This window comes from Etheostoma cragini, chromosome 21 (genome assembly GCF_013103735.1).
Source record: "Etheostoma cragini isolate CJK2018 chromosome 21, CSU_Ecrag_1.0, whole genome shotgun sequence".
NCBI lineage: Eukaryota > Metazoa > Chordata > Actinopteri > Perciformes > Percidae > Etheostoma > Etheostoma cragini.
In genome coordinates this window covers 10,607,313-10,626,708 of record NC_048427.1, presented here as the reverse complement: position 1 = coordinate 10,626,708, position 19,396 = coordinate 10,607,313, and the positions used below count along the sequence as shown (strand labels likewise).

Sequence of the window (19,396 nt, the reverse complement as noted above, 5' to 3'; positions counted from 1 at the left end):
CACACACACACACACACACACACACACACACACACAGCATTGCTTTTCTTTCATCAGTGAGTAATGACACTCCAAAGAACCTCTATGACACCAACAATAGCAGTCTCCTCTGTGATACAATATTCCCATGTCACTGCTTTTCAATCCAATTTGATAGCTGTCCACACACACACACACACACACACACACACACACACACACACACAAACACACACACACACACACACAAACACAGTTACCACTATCTTGGTGAGTGAGTGGTATATTTCACATAGGTTTCACTTGTGTGAAAGCTGGCGTTGTTTGTGCAGGGTTAACTCAAGCCATCAGTCATCACTTATAAGTTGTGACAAAAGGTGATTCATGGGGTCAGTATGAGCTAACTGCCAGTTAAGACCAAACACAGGTAGTAATGTGGAGAGGGAGATTGACAGGTATAGATAGATAGTTCATGTGGAAATTGTTCTGAAAGGAGGGTTGTGAAACGTCAATCCATCAGTCTAAAGTTATGTATTGATTATTTAATCGCTCGGCCGGCAGCATTACTCCATTTTATTTAATAAAATACACCATAGATTTCAGTTAGTGGTTTGATGTCGTCCTTACGTTTTAACATAGGGGTCTGAGTAGCCGTTGACGTCCATGGCTGCCAGGTGGGCGCAGCGTTTCACGCCTACACACAGCCCGCCACGAGCCCTCTCCTTGGCCTCGCCCTTCACATTGCTGTCCCCGGCTGGAGGAAAGTACTGCAGGCAGAGCAGCAAACGCCCTCTCTCCTCTAGACTTCTCTGCTGCTCAGTCTCCCACTGAAGAGAGAAAAAAAAGGATCATAGAAAATAGACATAGAAATAAGGTGTGTGAGCAGCATTTGTTGCTGCTACATTACTTACTTAAGGTTCAGAGTTAAAAGGAGGCGTCATATATTTAAAATGTCTTGTGCCATGACCTGCGGATGAAACAGGCAACAATATGCAAGTTCTAATTACTTTGACCTAGTTGCCGCTGACCTTTCGAAGTGCAACCAATGAGATAACAGCATGTTGTTACCTAGCAACTGGAAATAGCTTCCGTGCCTACCTCGATGATGAATTTCTAATGGATTGCAGAGAGGAAATGGCGTATTGAATGTAGGCGGCTTTACTGCCAAATTTAAGACCCAAAACAAATCAATTCAAAGTTAAATTCTTGCTTTACCAAGTAAGTCAGTAGCTGAAAAAACCCTGAGTGCACTGAACTGTGCAGGTTGAGTTCTATTGTTTCTGAATTTAACCTTTTATTTATGAGAAGAAAAATGCATAATTACATCGTTTTTCACAGCTTTGCTTTAAAATGCACTTTGAGTACTTTGCTGTGATATAGTTAATCTCTCTTCTTTCTCTCATAAGCAAACACACCTAAAGAGCTGTCATCTTACATTTGAGTACACCTTTACAGCCTAGAGACAAACTCAACTATCACTTTCACAGTCCGATGGCAAAGACCTATCTCAAACAGAATGAAGCACCAGCCTTAAAAACATACTATTGCACTTTGTTGCTCCTGGCTCAAATATCTTCCATGGCCAACATCAAACTGTTACCAAAGCATTTGGCAACAAGCGGAACAACGGAGTAGATTCAAAGTGACGGATGAAAGAAAGGGAGGAAGTGGCAACAGAGGGTGAAGACGATGTTCTCACACGACTGTGACTCACCCTCATGGCCAACAGCATCAATACATGTATGTTATTTATAGGGAAGACAAGCTGTTTCTTATCACTGCAGGTGCATATTTAACAAGTTATCTTTTCGGTTTTACCACAGAAAATGGGGGAAAAGGCTGTGTCTTAATGCCTATAATGTAATTTTAATGTAAAATGGGTTCCATCATTAAATATCTCCCCTCTCCTTTATCTCTCTTCATCTCTCATTAAGTCTTATCTTCAGGCGAAAGGTGGACACAGCCAGAATGATCAATATGCCACACATCACTCTTCCATACTACTCCCGTCCCTTCTCTAATGGTCTCAACAGCTTGCTGTGTTCTTTTTTCCTAAATCTCTCTTTGCTATTTCCCCCATTTCTTATCTGTGTTTTTCTATGGGAATCGTCATTACTGCCAAGAGCCAGTTTGCCATCTGCCGTGACTGAGTATGAGATTCGCAATTAGTGAGGATAATTTCCACCAGGTATCTGAATGGAGCAGCTCAGACCTTCACAGATCGATAGAGAGCGACTCATCAGGGAGGTGAAAATAAATAGGCATCGATGTGGAGCCAGCACCACAGTGACAGACAAATGGGAAGGAGATACATTTGTGAGTGGGTTTGGAAGGCAAAGAACTGTCAAGACGATCGCATTAAACAACCTAGACTGTGGAGAGAAACACAGAGGCAGCTGTTTTCCTCCAGTTAAAGGACTACACCGAAGACATTAAGAACTACAACTAAGGCCCGTAACTACAACTGAGACAATTTGCAATTTTTAACACCTTGTTAAAATCATAGCATCAACTAGTGGTATCCCCCACCCGATATACAGTTTAAAGATGAAAGTCTAGGCAAACACGTTTTGTCACAAACAGTATTAAAGTGTGGACCAATAACGAGGACATTAAGTGTAACAATTGTGTGAGAGCTTAACGGTTGTATTTCCAGACTTTGACATTTGATAATATATGCACAGTATTAAAGACAAATATTTAGTTATTTACACTGTGTTCTTCCATAGTATTAGATGCTATCCATGTATTACATGGAGTCGGGCCATCTCAGCCTCATGCGCTCCGTAGCAGACAATGTGACGGTGAGACAGCGCCAACTAAATATTAAGAACAGATTTTCATTCAAGATGAGGATTTTACAAGGTTATGGAACAATTTTTTACTCAGTACAAGCGCAAATAACACTACTGGATTTAATCTTAACATGGATGATATGGAGTGAGGAAATGTGCGTGAGGCATCAGTACTTGAAAAAATTATGAGTAATCGTTATTCCTACATTTATCAGTTCACCACCTCACCATCTGCGTTTCTAATTACCATTGTCTCCAAATGTGCGTACGCACAGGTTAGATTTTGCTTGGAGGACCGCACATTCTCCTGTCAAGTTGTGTTTCTTTTTGGGGGGGTTATCCCTTTATTAGATAGATATAGATCAGACGTGAAAGGGGGAGAGAGAGATAGGGGACAACACACAAAGGGCCACAAGCTGGATTTGAATCAGGGCCGCTGCAGGACTCAGCCAACATGCTGAGAGAGCTCTAGGCCGCCCCCCGTCAAGTTAAAAAAATATATATATATAAGTCACAACCTTTGCGTGGGAAGCGGCGTATGCACATTTTCAGCCCCGTATTTGTGCTTATAAATATTAATAATTTTGTGTTTATAAAAGAGACCCCGGCCCAGACCTTTACTATAAATCATGTAGTCATGTATTGGGTTGGGATGAACAACACTCAGAGGTAGTCCCTTTTAGGACTGGTTGAACATACGGACAGACAGACAGAGCGTCATGTTGAGCAAAATATGAGTGGGACACCTCTCTCAGGTAGCAGGAGATTCCTCTCAGGGCTGTGCTCATCGCAGTCGGTGAAGGCAGCTGGAAGCAAAAAGAAGAGAAAGAGATCAGTAATAAGGGGATATATGACTGACAGAAAAACTGTTCAAACAGGCTAGACGAGCATAGTATGAACAGACAGAGAGAGACATATAAAGTCAAAGCTGAAGCCACTTTGAAAATCAAAGGCGCGACACAACGTCTGGTTCGCAGAATAACAGTGGGGCTTTAACTTGAACTTTAACTTAAGTGGCCCCCGGCCTCAGAGGGCCAATCTAACACCAACAGCCCTTTCTAACTCATGAAGAAAAAAAAAACAGCGCCCTCCGGCCCCTTTTTTCACTCACATGCCCCCCTGCACTCCACTCCTTTTATTTTTTAATCCATTTGTTTCTCATCTCTTTCACTTGCTCTTTGTCTATTGACACCCCACACACCCTTTCCAGGGGTGTTTTCCTCTGCCTTTATCCTACTAATCTCTATGTACCCTTTTCATACGTGTGACATTTAGCCAGCATGAAAAACGTTGTCCTCTGTTTACCCATTTTAAAGTCTCAGTAGCGAGTATTACCAGCAAATATTGGCTTCATTCAAAATATACTCTACTTTATACTACTATGTTACCACTGCTTTTTGGGTAGTTTTGATCTGGGGCTGTTTTCCTTGGGTCATGCTTGGATTTTTTCTTGGCTGGGAACAGTAACTTCCTGGAGTTTCCTCTGGTTGCAAGGGCTGAAATACAACGTGTTAATTTGTGACCGTTACCTGTGCAAGTAGTCGGAACCATTGGACAGAGCCAGGCAAGCCATTTCCCCGTTTCCAGTCTTTATGCTAAGCTAACCTAACTGGCTGCTAAATGTAGCTACCTATTTAGTGTAAAGATGTGAAAGTGGTATCACCCTTCTTATTTAGCTATCTGCAAGAAAACAATTATTCATATTTCCCAAATAATTCAAACTATTCCTTTAACAGTTTTTCTGCGTTGTTTTTACTTACTATTATTTATGATGCTTACATTTCCTTTTGAAGATTTCTGTTCTGAGTGCATTTTTAGCTTTAGTGTTGTCATTGTTAACAATACAGTATGTTGTTTAACTCTAAATGCCTGTCTAAGTCGGTATGTTTATTTCTTGCCACACCAATAAACACATTTTGGGGCTCCTTGCTTTAAATATTTATGAATGTTTATGTTGATGTATCAGGAAAAGCAGCCTATTTGCTGTTTCCTCTGAAATATGAATCTAGCATTAAACAGCAGTCTGTTATCTCAGAAAAAAGGGGGATCTTGGTGGTTGGGAAAGATTTTATCCAGCAGCTTTTGGGAAGCATTTATTTAGCTCTAATGCCAACGATGCTACAGAGATTGTACAGACACATTAGGGCTTTTATATATTATGTGACCCAGTTGTGTGGTCATCGTTGGTCTACTAAATATTGGCATTTTAACGCCTCCCTGTTGGCCCTTTAACAATTCCCTGCCTTCCTTCTTTACCTCATTTCTAAGCTAACTCTTTATTTTTTGTACTTTTATGAGGTTGTGAGTCAGAAAGCCCTAATATATTGAATATAACCATACCCTCAAGTCATTTATCTCCCTCATACACACTCATTTCCATCTTTCCTTGTTTTTAGTCTTTCTTCACTATCCTCCCTTTCTATAATATCTGCGCCACTCTCTTTTTCTCACAGGAGGTGGATGCTCCAGACAGATGTTAAAGTGTTTGGACTGGTCAGGCTTCACGCGGCGCAGGGCCACCCGCGACTCCCCGATGAACTCATTATGTGTCAGTTTGTCTTCGTCGCACACGGACACCCTGGGAGCAAGAGACAGAAGAGGGAAGTGAAGGTAAGAATTAGGAGTAGTGAAGGACAAAGATAGGGAGAGACCAAAATTAGAATAAGATAAGCTGATTACTGAGACAGAGTTAGACGTGTGTGTGTGCACACATGTACGCATCATTGCATGTTATGACTCATTTAATTAGGAAGGGAATTGTTGACGTAGACCTGACCTGAATTAAAGAAAAACCTACGTATAACTCCAGTTGATGTATTGTACAAGTAAGGAATTTAGACAGTGTGAATGTGCATCATGTAAGGTTAAGTCAATCCATATTTATGGGGCTGGTAAATATTTACACGTGCCATAATGTCACCTGAAATGCATAAATGGGTGGGAGCAGCAGATAGGAGTGAAGGAGATGGAGGAAGGCTTGTGTGCGTACAGTATGTGAAATCAAAAGCTGCCGAGGGAGGGACTGAGTGATGTGGGTGAGTGGGAGAGATAAAAAATGGAAGAATTTATTTAAACCTGTGCGTGCCCGTAGGAGGAAGTGGAAAATCATTATTCTAGAGTCTAACTGACATCCAGAGTGAATGCATTTTTCTGTGCTTTACGTAAATGAAAGACATGCGACGAGAAGAAGAACTATAAGAATACAATCTGTCAGAAAAGTTCAGATAGAAATGTGCCACCTCTTCGCTCTTGGTTTAATTCAACTTCCAACTAAATGACCACATAAACAACATTGCTGTCACCTGCAGCACCAGGTTCTGGTAATAAAACCCGGTAATACAGATATAAGGAAGGTGCAAAAGCCAGTTGCGTGGAGACACCAGATATGTGTTGGCATCCCCAGAGTCTAGTAGCAAATGAGTCCTCAGAACCAAATAGCATAAAAAAAACAAGAAGAATGGAAATGGAGGCAAAAAAAGATCTGGGGTTGGAGGCAAAAAAAAGGAATGAAGTCAGAGCTGAGAGGTGAAAGATGGTGTGTTAGATGTACGAGTAAACGACAGCTGTGATGAAAAGGGCTTGGGATGGTAGGAGGATGAAGGATGGTAGTGAGAGTACGAAGTCAAGTGTGAAGCGCAGAGTCATTATAAGCTGAGACCAATGTAAAGCTGCAGTTCCACAGGATGTGGCAACATACATATTTTACTGTTACTGACAGCTCACATCCTACTGTTTCAAAAAGATTTCCTAATGTCGTTAAAGCGGTGTGATAAATCTTAATACATGCTGTCACCAATGGGTCGGACAAGTAACTAAGATATTCACTTATACTGTTTGACATGGTATAATTTCAAAGCTTTTTAAAGTGTCAGTGGATGGAGTACAGTTATGAATTAACAATGACACCTTCAAACTGGCTTTTATGGAAGCTCATTTTTTCCAGGAATCCATGGTGTGTCAAACTTCAAATTATTATAGTTGTTATTATATGTAGTTTTTTCTATTCGATATTTACATTGCTTGTCTATTCACCAATCAACAAACCATATTTCTTGCATGTAAAGACCTACTTGGCAATTAACCTGGACTCTGTTCCTGTTTATGAGAGTAGAAAAGTAAAAATAAAAAAAAATCCCATTTTTATTTTGGGAGTGTTTATTGGTATCATTCAAAATTGTGTGTTTTCTTGGCAGAATAAACTTCCATAGTTGTACTGTTGTCCTTATTGTACAAAAGCTAATTGGCCAATAGCCTACAGACAGTTCTGAATTAAACAAAAAGACATTATGGACTTGCGCTCCAAGGAGCGGCTCAACAGAAAGAGGAGGCGTGTTCCAGTGCAGACGTTGTCTAGTGCTATTTGGCAAATTCAGAAAACAATTCCACCACAGACCAGGAAAAACCTGGTCCAAAGTCAGTGGCGCGTTATCCAGATGCTATTTGAAGGGTGCATGCTTGGCCGTAATGAGTGTGTGCACCGCGCATACACTTTGCTTCTCTCATCTCACGGACCGGGCGGCTGTGGCTCAGTGGTAGAGCGGTTGCCTGCCAATCGGAAGGTTGGTGGTTCGATCCCCGCCCCTGAAGTCATTGTCGAAGTGTCCTTGGGCAAGACACTGAACCCCGAGTTGCCCCCGGTGCTGCGCATTGGAGTGTGAATGTGTGTGAGTGTTTATCTGATGAGCAGGTGGCACCTTGTACGGCAGCCCCGGCCACAGTGTATGAATGTGTGTGAATGGTGAATGTTTCCTGTAGATGTAAAAGCGCTTTGAGCAGTTGTTAAGACTGGAAAAGCGCTATATAAATACAGCACATTTACTTTTTCATTTACCCAGCAGTTCCCATTTTAGCAAACCATACATTAATACATGGAAAAATATGACCTTGTTTTACACAACATTTCCATGAATTGTGGATGTGTTGATGACACAAATGAGGAAGTATTAGAGGACTTAAGGCGATGTGATGTTGAACTGCCCGTAAGTGCCACTTAACCCAAATGCCCCTGCAGCAGCACGTGAGAGGAGAGACAGAAGAGCTGCATCATCTATAGTCATCTTGGTCTAATGTTAGACTACATTGCAAAAGTATCACTATGCATTCGTAATTGCGTGATTCAGTGGGAGTAAGCCCAAAACATTGGAAAGTATGTTTTTGTGACATTTCTTTATTTGCATTTTGTCAAAAATAAAAATCTGTAGCAATTGACGCTCTCCTCAGCTGCGAACCGCTCCTACCATAAAGACATGTGTGCTAGGTAACTAGGACTACAGTTCAAAATTAGCCGACTGGCTAACACTGACGCATTTAAGGAAATGTTGATTCATGTGCATTGTCCTAATCATATAAATAAATCTACTACAATAGCAATTTTCCATGGAACACGCGTGCCTGCTTTTAAAGAGAATGTGAAATAACGCCCTGATTGGTTTATTGCACGTTACGCCCAAACACCCAGACATCACTTTGAGTAACGCAGCTACTTTGTACCAACCCATTTTAAATTTGCGTCGGGCGCAAGAGTCATTTATCCCACCGTTATAATAGAAACAGCACCCGAGATCCCCCTACAAAGCTACTTGCGTTTGATGCTTGCGTTCCAGATTGTTAAAATAGGGCCCTAAATCTTTGAATTCCTGTCTTTATAAAATACACAAATGCAAATTTTTAGTTGTATTTTCTGAAACTGTAGTATTGAACTTCTAAGATCTGACAGATGATTGTAGGACCCTCTCAAAAAGGAGATGACCCATTTCAAGGAGCTTATCCTAAATAAATAAATTTGCATAAATTGTACATGCTGCAGTCTGTTGATCGTTACAGCTGCTGGTTGAAAGCAGAAACAATTATAGAGCTGCAGTTTTATTCCATTTTAGAAAAAGTAGTCTAAAAGTGTTCTGCCCTTTTTCAAATGGAAGCATGTCTTGTGGTTACATTGAGTTCTCGTCGAATGAAGCTGCTGTCTGTGGAGGAATCGGGAAAACGTTTTCTGTGATGGATTTCTTGCTGTATTGGAAGTGATGAAATTCAAGACTGGGCAGACACCCTGCTGTTTAACCTTGTAGATACACTGGAAGTAGCCCAGCTTTATTATTCTGTGCAAAGAAACGCACACTACAACAAAAATTCACAAAAAAATGCTGGGGTTACCTTTATTGGTCTACCGTAGCTGTTATTAAATGTATTAACTGTTAAGGGTTTGATTAATCCTTTACAATTTGCTGTTTAGATTATGTAATAGACATAATTAGATTTCTTTTGTTGTAAAAAAAAGTGGGAACATTTTTCACTTTGTAGACAATTTCAAACTCACTGCATTGCGGTGGATGACGTCCACATGTTCACATGTTTCAATGTGTTAAACTTCCTCCTGTCTGTGGATCTTTAAACGCCTTTGCTGAATTAACACAGTGACAGAGGCCAGTTGTAGGGCCAGTTTCTCTAAATTTCCCCCGAGAAATCAACCGTCAATCCTATTTAAATCCCACTCCCAGTTGCGCTGTGGCAAAGTTTTAGTCACAAGCAGAGACAGATCGCAGCTTTTGTCACCTCTGGAGGGGGTCAATGAAATTAAAACACCCTGTGGTGCTTAGTCTGACCTCAATCTGTCACTGCAACTTGGAAAGGGAGAAAGGCAAGGAGACAGATGTAGAGAAAGACAAAAAGAGAGGGATTGTTTAGAAGGAGTGAAGGGAGATCCTTTCTGATCCTAGTGGACAGGAGAGATGTGAAGATGGGGAGGAACGAAGGTGAGGTGACAGAGGGGGATCAAAGGATCAGCAAAGATAGGAGAGAGAAGAGCAAGGATAAAGGCAAGAGTAAAAGACCCTATGATTGAGATAGACGATAAGGAATCCTTTTAAAGGTCCCATGACATGGTGTTCTTTGTGGTCCCCTAATACTGTACCTAAAGTATCTTTCCCTTTCAGCCTTGGTACAGAATTACAGCCACTAGAGCCAGTCCCACAATGAGCTTTTCTTAGTATGTGCCATTTCTGAGTGTGTAACTTTTGAGGAGAGCCCATCTGAGCTTTCATTTTCTCAAAGGCAGAGCAGGATACGCAGGGCTCGGTTTACACCTATTACCATTTCTAACCCCTGGGGGACCATAGGCAGGCTGGGGGAACGCATATTAATGTTAGAAAACCTCATAAAGTGAAATTTTCATGCCATGGGACCTTTCACAGCAAGAGTCTGCTTTCCTGAAAAGAAACAGGAAGTGAAGGAGACAGGAATAGCGAGACATAAAGCAAATATTTACCGGAGTGTTTTGCGGTACATATCTTCCTCGGTGATTCCACAGTAGGTGAGCGTCTCATTCCACACAGGGTTCAGCGTGTTGCGAACGGTCTTGGTTTTCAGTTTATTGGCCTATGCATCACAGCGGAGAGGTGAGGAAAGCAATAATCTCAAAGCAAACGACCTCAGCAGGACAACAAGTTCTTACTGACTGCAAGGTCTTTTGGTCTGCACTTGCACTTTAATGATAGCTAAACTAAGGCAAAAAATTAAACAGGTTACTGAAGTTCCCCTTCAATTGTAGAAACACACAGGGACTAACCCATGTCCTGATCATAAAGTCCTACCTTGCAAGCTCCCGGCAGCAGGTGCAGCTTGACATAAGGATCAGCCAAACCATTGAAATCCATTGGCTTCAGACCCTAATAGAGACACAGAGAGAAGATATAAGGGAGAGCCATGAAATACTGAAATGTTTACCAGACAGAGGTGAGGAGTTCATTAACAAACTGAATCTAAAGCACAGCGGTAGAAAGGAGAAGGGGGAATTTTTATTTTATTTCGACAGATAGCCTCAGTTGGCTACTTTGTAGTGCAAAGGCTACCCATATACTACCCATTTAAAAAAATACTCCTTATTTTAAAACCTAAACATTAAGGAGCATCTAAAATTCTCTGCCACACACTAATGAAGGTAATACATTTATGTTGATTAACTTCAGATTTTTTTTTTTTTTTTTCTCTCTCAAATTAGTGAAACAAAACGCTTTCAGCTTTCTGCTTTCTGCTTTAAGAATTGTGGAATTGTAGATTGAATGTCCAGCAAGACAGGCTCTTATCTTGAATTAGAGTGATTATGCCCCGTACCAACCTTTCAGCAGCAGTTTAATGGAGCTGTATATGAAAAAGAAACAAGACTAATAGAGTCCACCGCCGTGCTAGCGGCTCTGTGAGCATGACTAAGAATAGGAGTTTTTTTTTTATTATTTAAAGAAAAAAAATGTGACAGAAAAATGACTGCAACAGCATTTTGCTATAACTGGGTGAACACAAAAAATATGACCGATACAAAATTAAATGGTGTGTTGGCTCCAGTGCAGTTATCAGGGAAAAGTATTTACCTTTGCTCTCAGAACTATGCAGTGTAATGAGCTGGTGGCTCTCTCATACAGTAGGTCAAACTCTAACGTCCCCAAGGAGGCTGGAACACAGATGATAAAAATGTTTTACAAATTTGTCACTTTGCTAATTGCTTTTCAGCTGATGACTCTATTACAGAGAAGTATGGCAGAAATAAATACAAACATGGACTATCAGGAAAAACTGTCAAGCCTTGCCTGATTGAAGACAATCAAGAACACTTTCACACTGAGAGTTAGATGATAAGATTGATACCAACTCTCTCTGAAAGTCAACAAAGTCTCTTTGGTAAACATCAGGCTACAGCCAGCAGCTGGTTAGCTTAGCTTTAGATAGACTGGAAACTGCTACCATGGCTTGTCTAAGGTTGCATTCACACAAAGTCAGCTGTCAACGGCAGTCTGCCAATTCATTAGAATGTGGGTAGTGCGTTTAGTTGTCTCGCTTTGCCAGACCTTCCTTCACAGTGCTTCGGCTTCGGTTCTGGCTAGGCCACACATCATCACGGGATGGGGGAGGAACGTGCTCTCTTTTTATTTGCATGGCTTTAAACCAATCACACATCGCTAAGTGCCACAAGGAGCCTCGGTGCCCGCTGCAGAATAGCCTCGGGAAGGAACTTGTTTTGGTGCAACGTGTATGTTCAAAAGTGGACTGGATTTCCTCCAACTGCGGAACGGCTGCGGATTGGCTACGCTGCGTGTCGGCTCTGTGCTCCACCGTCCTTTGATATGCACCAGGTCGGATTTGTTGCGGAACGGCTGCAGCCATGAATGACAGCTGAAGGACCCACGAAATCTCGCAAATACAAGTATGATCACATGATATAACAGAATGTAGTTTCTATAAACAGAACCACAAAACCTCTGACCTGTTGACTTCAAACCTGTCTCCGCCCGTTATGACATTTTCAAGGTGTAGTGCAGGGATATATGATCCGCCGTAAGCGCGGTGTATTTTATTTTGGAAATTAACCGATTGTTTTATTTGTTTCTGTTTGACTTCCTGTCCCATACTATCAGCCGTGTGCTGAATTGCCCCGGAGCTCTCCAGCGTATAGAAACTCTGCATATGGCTCCGGAGGGCTGCTGATCACTGGCGTGGGGATGTAGCTGTTCTGCAGTCAGTGAAAATACACACATTGACTTTGATGGCAACCTATTGATTCCACTGCTGTTCCGGAGCAGAGCCGCAGCTGTTCCGTAGTTGGTGGAAATCAGGGGTTAGTCATGCAACAGAAAACTCAGATTGGACAGATAGTCTAGCTACTGTAGCTGTCTAGATTCACCCTGCACAGATCTGAAGAGCAGTTAACCAAAGTCCTGTTGAATCCACCGGAGCTTCAAATTCAAAGAAAGCTTAAGGTAATAGACATTCGGCCGAATAGAAGGACACACAGCGGACCGCTGCAAACTTTAGTTAAAAACTCCAATAAGACACATGCTCGGTATTGATGTCCAAACAATGCTTTTAAAAACCAGAATAATACCGGCATGTCCCACGTCCTAATCGGAAGAAGGCCTTATTCGGAATACCTAAACAAAATATGTTTTTTACACAACATGTATCAAATTCTTTGAATCATTCTCAGCCATTTTATTTGTCCCAAATCCACATAAGTGTTGAGGTAATTTCTATTCTCAAGCAGCTTTAGAGAAGGCTGTTACTTTCAGGTGACTTACTGTTATCATCGCTGTCACAGCTGTCAATCTCGATGGAGGTGTCCATGCTGCTCATGGCTGACAGTGAGCCCCCTCCCACTGCTGCCCCCGGTAACAACAGGCTGCTCCTGCCTCTTTCTCCGGTGGCTCCCCCACCTTGGCCCGCGCTGCTAGGGCTGAGGGCGGTGGGAGCTGCTACCTGATTGGGCGAGAGTGGCTCGGAGAAAGAGGAAGTGGGTGACAGGCGGGGGAAGTAGGCAGAGATTTGACGGATGGGGCGGATGGGGCCCGGGCATACATCGATGGCCATGTGCTCCTGGATGGAGATGCCTAAACGTTTTCCTTTTCGCACAGTCATAGGGCTGCAGGGAAAGACACAGGGATAGCTGGAGGAAGAGTTAAATCACACTTTTCTGCAAAACAATAATTGAAATTTCAGGATGTATTCAGCCGAAGAAAGAGTGAAAACCTTGATCAGCAGCTATAAGCTGTTCCAAAATTCACCTCTGCTCTTCCAAGCAAAACAAGGTGAGCAAGGTTTGTACGATGATTGGTGATGAATCAGGTCATGTGTCTAGCCATCACTAGATATCACACCTAATAGGCTCTGAGTTTTTCATTTTCCATATAGTCAAGAAGAACTTGTGATTAGGAAGTATTTATCCCAAACTGCTCTGGCTCTGAAACCTCCTTTAACGTAATTAGCACTTTGAAAAAAATACTTTTCTCATAAAATGACAAAATTCAGCAGAGGATGTGCACAAATTTGCATTTCAATAAAATCCATCTGAATAATCCCAAACCTATTAGGGAGGATAAAGGATAACAGACAACAGAGAATCCTAATTATCCTCGATGAAGTGTGTGTGTGTGTGTGTGTGTGTGTGTGTGTGTGTGTGTGTGTGTGTGTGTGTGTGTGTGTGTGTGTGTGTGTGTGTGTGTGTGTGTGTGTGTGTGTGTGTGTGTGTGTGTGTGTGTGTGTGTGTGTGTGTGTGTGTGTGTGTGTGTGTGTGAGAGCCGCAGAGGCACACATACACATCTTAAGTGCTAAACAATCCACCACAGACAGGCAGGTAATTACTGGATGAAGTCATTACAAGCTGGAAAGCTCTTCACTATAGACTGATAGGGAAGGGGAAGAATCCTGTTGATTATGTAAAGTTGTGATAGCAGGGAGTGCAGTTGACCACAAGGCTGATGTGTCTGCTTTATTCCCGAAATAAAAAACGGGGGTGGATTTTAAATATCTCACAGCTTTTGTTTTCTAAAGACACCAGGCCTTGAGGGGGCGTTCTGTCCTCAATACTGTGCAAACCCCCCTCTGGACTACGTTCTGCTCTCTCTGCATTAATCGATTGAAACTAAGAAGTGAAAATTTGCACAGTGAGTATTTCCCCTTCCTCTTTGTTGTCTGTGAGTTGAATGTCTTTGTTTACACAGTTTAGAAATTTCATTGGAAGAATCACAGGACCGCTAAACAGATACAGGTAAATAAATAGTAAGGAATAATGGTCATATTGACTTTATTCTTGGGACTGAAATTATTCCCTACAAAAAGAAGTGGAAAGTAAGGAATAAGTATTTTAACTATCCTTATGTAAGCGCCAAAGGTGGTTTGGGCATCTGATCAGGAGGCCTTCTGGGCGCCTTTTTGTTAGAGGTTTTCCGGGCACATCCAACTTGTAAAATGCCTTGAGGTAGAACCAGATCTCCTGCTCAAGAGATTATATATCTCATCTGGCCTGGGATGCCCCAAGGTTTCCCAGGAAGAGCTGAAAAAAAACATTGCTTAGGAGAGGCGGATGTCTTGATTACTTTGCTTTGCATGGGATTGTTGAACGTCAAAATTTAACGTTACCTGAAAACAGCCTGTAGCTTTTATTTTTAGCATTTTTATTTAAGACTTTTCAGTCACTATCGCCACTACGGTCAGAAACATTGTGCCAAAATATGAACAAGGTTACCTGAAACCGGTGATTTAACTTCACCACACAGTTTAACATCAAACCAAAGTGCTCAGTAAATGTTTTTCATTTAGGTTATGAGCAGTATGCAGCCCACTAACCTAGAAAAATATTTTAAAACAGTAGCTAACGTTAATACAGCTGCAGGAATACAGCGTCTCCTGCAGCGGGGAGGCAGAGGGACTGCAGCTTTTGCTAAATTTAGCTTCTTGTCTCATCTGGGGTCTGATGAACAGTAAATTCATCAAATTTAGTGTCTGAAATGCTATTTCCAATTAACTGTAGCTGTTATATTTTACAGGACCAGTGTGAGTTGGAGCGGATTTCATGTTGCAGCTTTCATTGCTGTTTGTCACTTTGCCTAAGATTGAGTGACAAGTAGTACTCGCCCTGTTGTTTATTGTTTGCCATGTATTTGCAAGTGATGACGTCCTGTCACTGGAGGGAGAGCGGATGACAGTTCGCTTGAGTTCAGTAGAGCAGGGGGCTCTGCAGAGTTGTGTGATTACGACTTTATGACTTTTTATATACAGTTGAAGAAGCGGTGCGCGGTGTACATGGCAAAAAAAAAACTGTTGTGCATCTGGCCCATGCCATGGTGGCAGAAATGTTACCGTGGCGGGCCGCCATCAACGCATCAACATAGAAGAAACACTGGTTACTGTGTCGGCCAAAACGATTTACACTGCGTGGATTCAAGAAACTAGATATAACATGGATTTTCTTACCTTTGAACAGAGCCAAGCTGTTTCCCCTTGTTTCAAGTCTTTATGTGAAGCTAAGCCTAATATTTATCGCACAGACATGAGAGGGGTATCAGGCTTCTCAGAATGTTGAACTACTTCATTATGAATGCAGTTTTGCTCCTCTAATGGCTATATCAATACTAGAATTCAGGGCTGGGACAATATCCCTCTAGCTGGATTTGATTATTTCACAATACATGAGTGCAGATTTGATTTGTACTGCAATTTTCATTTTCTTTAATTCCAGAAGTATTTTAATTTGATTGTATTGAGTATTGTGATATTCTTTTCCCTCTTTAACAAAACAAAAGTTGAATAATACACTTCTACAGAGGCTTCTAGTCTGTTTGTTCTAAGAAGAATGCACATCACATGTCAGTCAGTCTGACTTTTATTTCATTTGTAAAAAAGTATTTTCTGCATTTTCTGCTTTTAGCCTGTTTTGCTGGAACCAGATATGATGTAGTCACTGTCAGCGGCACTGTATAAACAGAAAAAATATTTAGGTGAATCATTAGTTTAAAAAAATAAATCACGATAACCATGCCATAATTATTTCTCATTGGCTGCTTACTTTTAGTTTTTGGGGGTCAAGACCACAAACAGATTCTTTTCAGACCCTTAAGTTGCCAGGATAAAGTCAAAAAGGAACAATGGCGCCCTGGCAGAAAGTGGTCATGTATGGTCTAGTCTCTCTGCTGCGAGTACAGCAGTGGCTGACACACACCACAGCTTATCCAGCTTTTCCTCGTCTGAAGATGACACAAACTTCTGAAACGCGCTGCAGAGTGCCAGTGTGCAAACTTCTTACACTCAAAGGCTAAAAGGACTTTGACAGACCCCTGGCTCGGGAGTGGAACATGATGGATATCTTGCTTTTCGAAAATCATCTGCCATTTTGGTGCCGCTAAGGACCACAATGGGAACAATGGTGACTTCAACAGCCCGTCAGAGTTCATTGCTGCTCAATTAAGTGGCGCAGAGATAACGTCAGAGCTCCCGCACTTGAGGACAAGACCCTGATTCTCGTTACAACCACCACAGCTTTTTAAATTGCTTATCTCAGCTCCAGTTAATCATTTCAGTCTGGCACAACAATAAAACAGCACCGAAATAATCTCAAACTGAGCAGAAGATTGCACAACATTAAGAAGAAGGAGAAGGTGAAAACAAGTTAATGAAACGGTGTGAAGATGATGTCCAGAATTGATAAAAAAAATGAATTGACTTCAGTAGATAATGATTGTTTTTATGAGTAATATAGAACTCAAAGCACAGACACACACGTACGTACGCACGCACAATTACATTTACAAAGGCATGCCATCAAACAAAATGCAGATAGACTTCCCTCAGATCATTAATTCATCTCTCTCTCCACACACACACACACACACTCGCACTATGCTGCTGTTGCAGGCTTGTGAGCGAGTGTCTGTTGATATAATGTGCACAGTCAGTTGCCTGGCAGTCCTGGCCGTAAGCTGGAGCTGCTGAGCACCACCAGCACTCGTTCAGTCGGGAGGCCTGGTGGCTTCCAGCTCACAGGGAAGCAGAAGCTCACAGGGAGCTCATGATTGATCGCTCTCATGCTGCCAGCTGGAAACTCTCTCTCATCTTCTCTTTTCATCATCACCTTGCTGCTCTCACACATTTGAAATAATAGGGTACAGATTTCACCTCATACTTCGCAGGTTGTTTCGTGTGCTAATGCTTGTTTACATACAACTCTTAGCCTTTGAGCACATAGTTTAACTACTTTACATATTCCTATAAGCCACAATATAATAACAGCCCAACTTGTCAGCTACATGCAGTAGCCCTGTGGCTGCTTGTTATGCAACCACATACAGTTCAGTGTTTAACGCATGGTCCCCTTGTACATTATATTCCTTATGTTCCTTCCAGCTTCCAGAGGGAGGAAAGAAGCTGTGTGCCAGCAGTCAGGAATATCTTTGTGCAACATGCGACCTCCCCCATTCTTCTTTTAGCTCCTTCACTTTAAATTAGAGTCATATCACAGGCATAGATGCTCCCTCCCTCAACCCCCATCCTCTACCTTTTCATCTCCACCTTTAAAATGTACCTCTTCTCTTCTTCCCCATGTTTATCTCTGCCATTATCTCACTGTCAGACTTTCTCAGACACCATTATTCCACCTGTAGGTATGTGATAATCTCTCCCCTCCCTCTCTCTCTCTGGTTTTCTTCTTATTCTCTTGTGTCCTACATACAACGGACCCTTCCGGCGGGCTCCATTCACCTTAAAATAACAAGCTGCTGGCTGACAGGCAAATAGTACCTCACGCTGTAGCCACTCATTATAGCTTAACAGTCAGCACATCACTTATAGCTAACCACAGTGACAGTGAGCCCTTGTCAATTAAAGCCCAGTTATTTTCAGGCAGCCAGGGATGCGTAAACTTTAGTGTGTGTGTGTGTGAGTGAAAATGTGTGGGTCCCATGTGAAAGTGTGTTGGAAGGTGTGAAAGAAAAGTGAAGGAGCAGATAAAGAGATACAGAAACAGACTGCCACAGGTTGCACCTCTCTGCTGTGATGATGCTGCTGATGATGCTGATGAAGAATAAATGTGTGCGTCTCTCAGCTTGCTGCAAACTGCATTTGCTTTTATTATCTCATGCAGAGTTAACAAGAAAAAACATACATGAAGCAAACATAGTGAAGCAATAATGATGACAATGGATAAGGAAAAGAAAACAATTTTTTTAAAGACGAGGTTTGAAACATAAAGGGGAATTTCATACTAAGATAGGGAGAGGGGGGAAATACATACATCACAAAAGTAATTGATTCAACCTGCTTGCATTTCAGAATAAAATAATAAAAATGTTCCCTTACCTCACTGATAGCGCAAGTGTAAAACTCCTCATAGAAAAAGAGGGGATTCCAGTGCGAAGAGGAGAAGCAGACTAACTAACAGGTGGCGGACAGAGGAGCAGAAACTAGAGAAGGAAAGAGGAGGGGGGAGACAAAGAGAGAGGGAGAGAGAGTGAGCTCTACGTATATCATTATAAATTAAATGACGAGTAGTTCAAGATCATATTAAATGAGGAGCAGGAGGGGGCAGCATGCTGGAGGAGAGAGGGAGAGAAAGAGAGGGAAATGTATTACTTGACAGTCTGGTGTGCATGTGACTGTTTCGCCTCACTCCCTCCTGCATCCCCCTCAACATTACCCTACACACACACACACACACACACACATTTTTGTCACTTGGGAGGACATTGCATTGACTTGCATTCATTCCTTTGTGACCTATAATAACCCTAAAGGGCAGATTTATCTAAATGTCAACACATCTTACAAAAAGAGCAAGACAGATAATGGATTTAGCCACTGATCTTGGTACGGTACAACAAAGAAGGAAGGGATACCTGGTTTACATTCTCACCAACAATCTTCGGTTCTAGCCATATCCAACGACCAACATCGCACTGTTCTTGATAGGCCCAGAGCCTTGGGTACCTACCATTAAATGTCAAATGATATGTATGTATTTTCGGTATCCCTAGCAACCTCCTCCCCCCAAAGTTACTAGTTACACATTTGCATATGATTTTTGCCAGACTTCGGTATTATTGAGATTACAACTGTACGCATGCTGACAGTCATCGATTGCGACCTTATTATATAATTATATAAAATTGTAAGAAAATTAGTCATTTCATCTGGGAAACATTTATAGAACTCCATACTGAATCCATCTTCCCCTGATGTGTTACCCTGAAATATACAACTTATTCCATTTTTTTTATTTCTGTTTCAGCAACTATCCAAAATTGACATCTTGTCTAGCAGTTTGGCAGCCCCTTGAGACCTCAAACACACGTTTTTATGTTTGTCTTAATGTG

At 41.8% G+C, this 19,396-nt stretch overlaps 1 protein-coding gene and 1 long non-coding RNA gene across 3 annotated transcripts in view; one reads left to right on the top strand and one right to left on the bottom strand.

Moving 5' to 3' along the window:
- LOC117937352 overlaps nucleotides 1-11,926 on the top strand; it is a 15,486-nt gene extending 3,560 nt beyond the window's left edge. The window contains exons 2-3 of the long non-coding RNA XR_004655133.1: nucleotides 11,189-11,201; nucleotides 11,804-11,926. This is a non-coding gene — a long non-coding RNA (uncharacterized LOC117937352). The remainder of the gene's footprint in view (nucleotides 1-11,188; nucleotides 11,202-11,803) is intronic.
- Nucleotides 1-18,613, bottom strand: part of doc2a (double C2-like domains, alpha) — a 23,122-nt gene extending 4,509 nt beyond the window's left edge. Inside the window, exons 1-8 of one of the 2 annotated variants that reach the window (XM_034861171.1) lie at nucleotides 18,384-18,613; nucleotides 12,836-13,176; nucleotides 11,135-11,214; nucleotides 10,361-10,435; nucleotides 10,036-10,145; nucleotides 5,226-5,352; nucleotides 3,521-3,580; nucleotides 607-806 (exon numbers count right to left, since the gene is read on the bottom strand). In XM_034861171.1, coding sequence (XP_034717062.1) covers nucleotides 607-806; nucleotides 3,521-3,580; nucleotides 5,226-5,352; nucleotides 10,036-10,145; nucleotides 10,361-10,435; nucleotides 11,135-11,214; nucleotides 12,836-13,176; nucleotides 18,384-18,415 — 1,025 coding nt within the window. In that variant the 5' untranslated portion in view covers nucleotides 18,416-18,613. Of the gene's footprint in view, nucleotides 1-606; nucleotides 807-3,520; nucleotides 3,581-5,225; nucleotides 5,353-10,035; nucleotides 10,146-10,360; nucleotides 10,436-11,134; nucleotides 11,215-12,835; nucleotides 13,201-18,383 lie in introns of both variants that reach the window. The other variant, XM_034861170.1, reaches the window with a different exon arrangement.
- Nucleotides 18,614-19,396: the final 783 nt, after the last annotated feature.